The sequence below is a fragment of the Trypanosoma cruzi genome, genomic scaffold, assembly GCF_000209065.1.
Source record: "Trypanosoma cruzi strain CL Brener 1047053516713 genomic scaffold, whole genome shotgun sequence".
Taxonomy (NCBI): Eukaryota; Euglenozoa; class Kinetoplastea; order Trypanosomatida; family Trypanosomatidae; genus Trypanosoma; species Trypanosoma cruzi.
Genome location: NW_001849280.1, coordinates 47,239 through 53,238, shown reverse-complemented (window position 1 = coordinate 53,238; position 6,000 = coordinate 47,239). Strand labels below are relative to the sequence as shown.

Here is a 6,000-nt window from a genome sequence, read left to right as displayed (position 1 = left end):
CAACCTCCCACCAATCCTCACAGGCAGCGCACCGCACCGCCGACGCTCCATCCGATCTTTCAAATCGCCCGACGCAATCGTCGCGAAGGGAAATGGAGCTTATCCGTAAACGACGCTCGACTGTGGTACGACGAAACACCGACATCCCCGCTTTGGGCCAGTTATATGAGGAGCGCGAACGAGGTGGCTCGATAAATGTGTGTGCCGTCAACGTGAGAGCAGAGAATGTCCCCAGCGGGCGATTTACAACCTTTAAGCCGCACGCACGAACGCACGATGAACGAGGAGAGCTGCGCGGCCTTTTTTGATGGCAATCGAAATGGCGCCATCGACCCGACCGCAGTACGCCAGGATGCTGCGGTCCATGTTGGAAATGGATCGGACCCCGCTGGACATGATGATTCTGGGGATACAAAAGATTGCGGTGCGATGGGAGACGAAGCAGGCGCGCCCCTTGACGAAGGAAGAGATGAATCAAGTTATCCGCGGCCGGACCGATTGGAAGGAACGTGTTGTTTTTCGGCTTGCGTGGATAACGGCGAGCCGTTTGTTTGAGATTGCATCCTTGACTCCCAACAGTTTCACACTGGAGCCGGACGGGACCCTAACTTTGTATCGGTCCGTGGCACCGAAGACGGCGAAAGTGGATCCCCACCGCGCCTCGCGGTTCGTGAGGATACGAGGGCACGACGCGTTAGACATCATAAAGCTATGCAGGACACTTCACGAAAACGAAAAGCTCACGAATCTTACGACCGCCCACGTGGGGCGAGCCCTGGCTCCTTGGAATGCCACGGCACATTCCATAAAACGCGGTGCGTTGAGGCGCGCTGCTCAAATCGTGGAGACGCACAATTTGGACCCACACGTGATCTCGCAGTTGGTGAAGCACGTCGACTCGTTCGACCTTCCCCAGAATACTGTTCGATATTTGGGGAGTTACACCACAATGCTGACCCAGTTGTCGTCGCTGGTCGCATTGATGTGAAGGGGAGAGACTGCGGAAGGGCAGGAACCCTGGTTGAAAGCAGAGGAGCGTTTTTTTATGATTTTAATCGCAATCATGCTGCTACAATAACAAGACGCGCGAAAAGGACGCGTCTGACCACTCCACGAGGTGAACACGCTATCCCGTTACAGCGAGTCAACGTGCCCGTATTGAATATAGAGTGGATCATGAGCCGGTTGAACCCGGTTACCTTGGAGAGGCTCATGCAAGTTTGTGGACTCTTCGGGCGGTCCCCTTTCCCTCCGTCTTCCTCAGGTAAAGCGCGCGAAGGCTCACGGAGGATTCAAACCGCTGACGCGCGATTGTTGAAGGAAGCGGGAATAATCGAGGACGCTTCGTCCACAATAACAGGCAGATAGACAATACCTTTCTCGGTTGTGGAGGAGAAAACCACCGGTTTACGACGACGATGGATCGCGTGGCCACGCGACAAGAACAGAGACGACCCTTCTGAGGCTCATGTTCCTCTTTTACACATTTCCCATTATTTGTCACCTGTGATGGCTGAGGCCGCTTCCTGCCTGGATGTAATGCCATCCTTTTTTCAAGTCTCTTTACCGCAGGAGACTCGGCATCTCTTTTGATGCCGCGTGGAGGACGGCACGCTGGTGGAGCTGACACGGCTCCCAATGGGATACAAGGCCAGCCCAGAAATTCTCCAGATCATTATTACTTCGGCAATTGCGGTGGTGACGACGGTGGCTCACTTCCTCTGGGCTGCACCTCCGTTGGTGCATGTCGACGTATGGATCGATGATAATATACGCATTGCGGGGTCGAAAAGCGGTGCGACATTGTGGGAAGCCCAAGTACTTCGTAATGCGGACGGCTGTCACGCAACGATAGGGGAGGACCGCGAATCGGGCGCCACGCAGCACACCTTTCTGGGGGTGCAGTTTGATCACGCTCACCAGGCGGTATCCCTGAGTGACGAGTTTGTCCGCTCTGTACGCGCCATGTCGGCGCTCAATTCTTTAACCATCGCGGAAATGGAGGTTACGGCGTCACGCTTTTTGTACGCGGCTGCCATTTTGGGCACGCGTTTATGCGACTACTACTTTTTCATCAAGGCAGTGCGACGACGATTATCGGCACTTAACCGGGGGATTGTGCTGGAGACATCCCCGGCGAACCCTCCGCCGTCAGCGGTTGGTTTGGGCGAGAGATTGCGACACATGATCGAGAATATAATCGTAGGCGAATCATCAAGCCCACGGAAAAGGCATCGGCCGCCATCATCACGGAAGCATCGCTCCATGGATAGAGAGCCGTTTTTATTCCAGACTTCGGCGACGTTAAAATTGCCGGAGGGAATGGGAGAGGAACCTTTTCTTATCATGCAAGCCGAGGCGCGCGCGGTACGCTCTTAGCCTTATCGGCTTTTTATCGCCATCTTGCCATCCACCATGGACGTTTGGGTGGACAACACTTTGCTGCAAGGAGCGGCGAATAAAGGTAGCTCGAAATCGCACGCGTTGACGTGGGAGCTGCAACGGATATATGAGTTTTTGGACTCTCGCGGAATACAGGCATTCTTTGCTTACGTACGGCCAGCGGAAAACCCCGCAGACGGCATATTACGCGGTCGTATGTTTACACTTCAGGACTTGGCGAAGGGGTGGAACTTGCGAAGGGGAGCGGCGGGGTCTTGTGGTTGGAGGACCCCAAAGTCTTCCACTTCGTAAGTAATAATATTCAGATTCTAACCGAGGGAAAAGCACCATGCTAGTGGTCCACAGAATTCTATATATTGAATGAAAAGAAAACATTGAAGCAATTAACTAACGAACTCATTTTTTCCTAACTTGTTTGGTTTCCATAGATTATTTCAGGATCCGGCCAGCTGCCCGGAAGATTATTCTCAGTGTTTTTATTTTGGTACTTTGTTTCAATAATGTTTTTCTTTTTCAGTTATTGAAGCTGCACACCGTCACGAGTGACGTGTTTCCCCTTTTGTCTTCTTTGCTGCCCACACGCGGTGCCGGTCTCACTGCTGTGTCTCCCACGGAATGCACAAAGGAGGATTGGAGGAACAGGCCGCATGCCGCATGACGTGTGAAGGGTGTTGTGTGGGCTCGTGGAACAGCAAGATCTGTTTTTTAGTTTCCATTTTTTGTGCGGGCAAAATGTATGCACACGGCTGTCATGTGCTTCTAGGCACAAGAAATAAAAGTCCTACCCGAACAATTATTTAATTTTGTGGGTTCCGCTGGACTCACACTTTTTTCTTTTGGGTAACTCGCTGCGGCTTGTTTCCGTTTGTGCTGTGTTCACCGTCACTTTGTGTTGCCGTGTCCCGTTGAGTGTCGCTCTGCTGACTGTGCTTTTGACATGCCCTCATTTCTCTTTCTTCTTTCCTGCTAGAGGCACCGATAGTCCGCGACGACGATTGTTTGTGCTCCCCATTGCGATGGCACGAGGGTGACTGGCGCCCTGCCCCGGCCTGCTGAGTGCACTCGGAGGGGAGCGGATGGTGTGCGCCGTGCCTCACTGTGAGTGAGGAACACTAATCCGCCACAACCTGCTGTGGGGCGCCATGCCAATTTGTAAGGGCAGAGGGAATTGAAGGACACCGCTCTGTTCTTGGATGCGCTCCGTCCCACTTTCCCTGTGGTTGTGTGTGTGCGGTGCGCATAGATCTCTTTTGCGGTGCGACTTGGATGGCGTTGCTGCTGCATGTGTATTTATGCATGTGTTTTGCGGCGGACTTCTCTTTCTCTCCCATGGCACCGCCCTTGTGTGTGGGCGATTGGAGGGAGCGGGGAGGTGCGAGGAACTGAGCGTGGGTGGCTGACAACTACACCCCGCACTTTGGGGTCTTTCACACACACGTGGCTCCTCTCGGCAGCCTCTTGCAGCACCAGGTCGTGGATTGAGAGGATGGGAGGGTCTGCTCCAACCACAAGGACAACGAGATGCAGTGCATGACGGCCAACCTGATCCGCGTGTGGTTGCAGCGCATGGAGCACGTGCGCCAGTACTTGTTGGGCGTTGCACTCATAATTTTTGAGGAGAGGCGGCACGACATCGTGGCGCTGTGTGTGTTGTGCGTAGCGGTGGCATGGCAGCGATTGTGGGGGACGTGGTGGACACGGAGCTGCTGGACTGAGGGAGGAGGTGGCGTACGTTGCGGCGCAGCGGGAGTGCATGACGGCTGCGTGTGCTGGGAGGGCCCGACGATCCCGAGGCCTGTGCTGGAGGGGCGCGTGTTGAAGTGAGCGTGGCGTGCCTGTGAGGGCCTGAGGAGAGGGAATAACAGTAGTAGTGACTGTGGGGTGTGAGGAACGGTGCACGGCGAGGATTAATTCTTTGGTTGTTGTTTTTTGACTGCTGTTGAACCGCGCCCACCCAGTTGTTGTTGTGGTGCGTGACTCTCATTGCTGGATGGGACGGTGCGTGGCTGTGTGACTTGTCTCTCTTTGCTTTCACTCTGCGTTCACGTGTTGTTAGTTTGTGCTGAAGGCTGCACGCAAGTGACAGGAGTGATGGCGATGATGATGACTGGCCGTGTGCTACTGGTGTGTGCCCTCTGCGTGCTGTGGTGCGGTGCGGTTTTTGCACACGCGATGGACGATTACTGCAGTGAGGGTGGAGGGAACGGTTTGAGGCACACGTGTAATGGTGGAGATGACGGCGTGTCTCTAAGGGCGGACTGCGGGTTGTTAGCCACTCGAATGGCATTAATAAAGGCGGTTGAGGCGGAAGCTGGACAAGATGAATTGAGTGGTGGTCCAGGTTTATCTCAGGATACGAAGGAAAAGTTGGACGATACGTCTGTGGGAACTAATACAGTGGGCAGTGCAGCGGCTGGTTTAGGAGGAAGTATTGTCGCAGGTCAGACAGCAGCACTACCGCCGACGCCCGGAGGATCAGATACAGGAGGACAGGTGGTGAAGCCAGAAGGGTTGGATGCAAATGGAGGAAAGGAAGCAGATCATAAGGAGGATCGCAACGACAGTACGGCAACTGGGCCCCAACACCAAAGCGTTGATCAATCATCTTCTTCCTCTTCTTCATCTGGCAGCCCTGGCACTCAGAACGGTGAAGAACACAACTTGGAGAATACTTCCAAGAGTGATGAATCCTCCGATGATTCACCGAAAGATGACGAAAGTGATCGTCTTAGCCAATCCGACAGTCGTGAAGAGAAGGCGGAAGAACTGGTGAAAAAAAAAAACGAATTAAACACAGAAAATACAAGTCATGAGGCACCAACACTAACAACAGCACCAGCCGAAGAGGCAGAAATACAAGCAGCAATACCAACAACACCACTGCATAGCCATTCCGGCGCTGAGGATTCAGGAGAGGTGCAACAGTTACAACAACCCCAAGACGGCATTGAGTCAAACAAACATTCACAAACAAAGAGCGCTGCCTCCATTACAGCCAATCAACACAATGAACCACCTGCCGACCATGCAGAATCCAGGCCACCATCACCCACGGCAAACGGTGATGCCGCCAATAATGAATCTGAAAAGAGCACTGAAGAGGGCATCCCGAACAATGATCCAGCAGCTGATGGTGCAGGGACAGCAGAAGAAAAACAAAATGAAAATAAAGAAGCCAATCCGAAGGAAACATCAGTCGAAGCCACAGCCACGAAAACTACAACGGCAACACCTGGCGACAGTGACGGCAGCACCGCGGTCTCCCACACCACCTCCCCTCTTGCGCTTGTTTTTGTGTGTGCGGCTGCTGCTGCGGTGGTGGCCGCGTGAGAGTGAGGGAGAGAGAGCCATGCACCGCCCGCACACACACTCGTCCTTCTCTCACTCTCTGTGTGTGTCCCCTTGCATGGACTCTCGCCCTCACCTCACCCCACGAAGCGCACACATAATGCGCCCATTGTATATATGCATGCACACCCATGCAGGCCCGTTGGTGCTCTCTTTTGCACCACACGCACCGCTGCCGTCCTGCCTGGCTGCATGGGCGGAGCACCGTAACTGTTTCTGTTTTGTTTTTATTGCATTGAGTGGGCGACC

At 53.8% G+C, this 6,000-nt stretch overlaps 2 protein-coding genes across 2 annotated transcripts, besides 5 other annotated features; both read left to right on the top strand.

The window, feature by feature from the left end:
- Positions 1–2,626: a sequence feature (heterozygous, Esmeraldo-like haplotype).
- Positions 1–2,904: a mobile genetic element.
- Positions 2,627–3,273: a sequence feature (areas merged during assembly that could not be assigned to a particular haplotype. This can correspond to areas where the two haplotypes were merged or to regions with more than two copies in the genome that were merged during assembly.).
- Positions 2,647–2,869: a mobile genetic element.
- Positions 3,274–6,000: part of a sequence feature (heterozygous, non-Esmeraldo-like haplotype) that runs on past the window's edge.
- On the top strand, positions 3,925–4,227 carry Tc00.1047053506703.153 (elongation factor 1-gamma (EF-1-gamma), putative; the record flags this gene model as incomplete). The annotated part of the gene is made up of 1 exon (XM_807250.1): positions 3,925–4,227. The coding sequence occupies one exon, from the start codon at positions 3,925–3,927 to the stop codon at positions 4,225–4,227; it is 303 nt and encodes a 100-aa protein (XP_812343.1).
- Positions 4,495–5,733, top strand: Tc00.1047053506703.140 (mucin-associated surface protein (MASP), putative; the record flags this gene model as incomplete). The annotated part of the gene is made up of 1 exon (XM_807249.1): positions 4,495–5,733. The coding sequence occupies one exon, from the start codon at positions 4,495–4,497 to the stop codon at positions 5,731–5,733; it is 1,239 nt and encodes a 412-aa protein (XP_812342.1).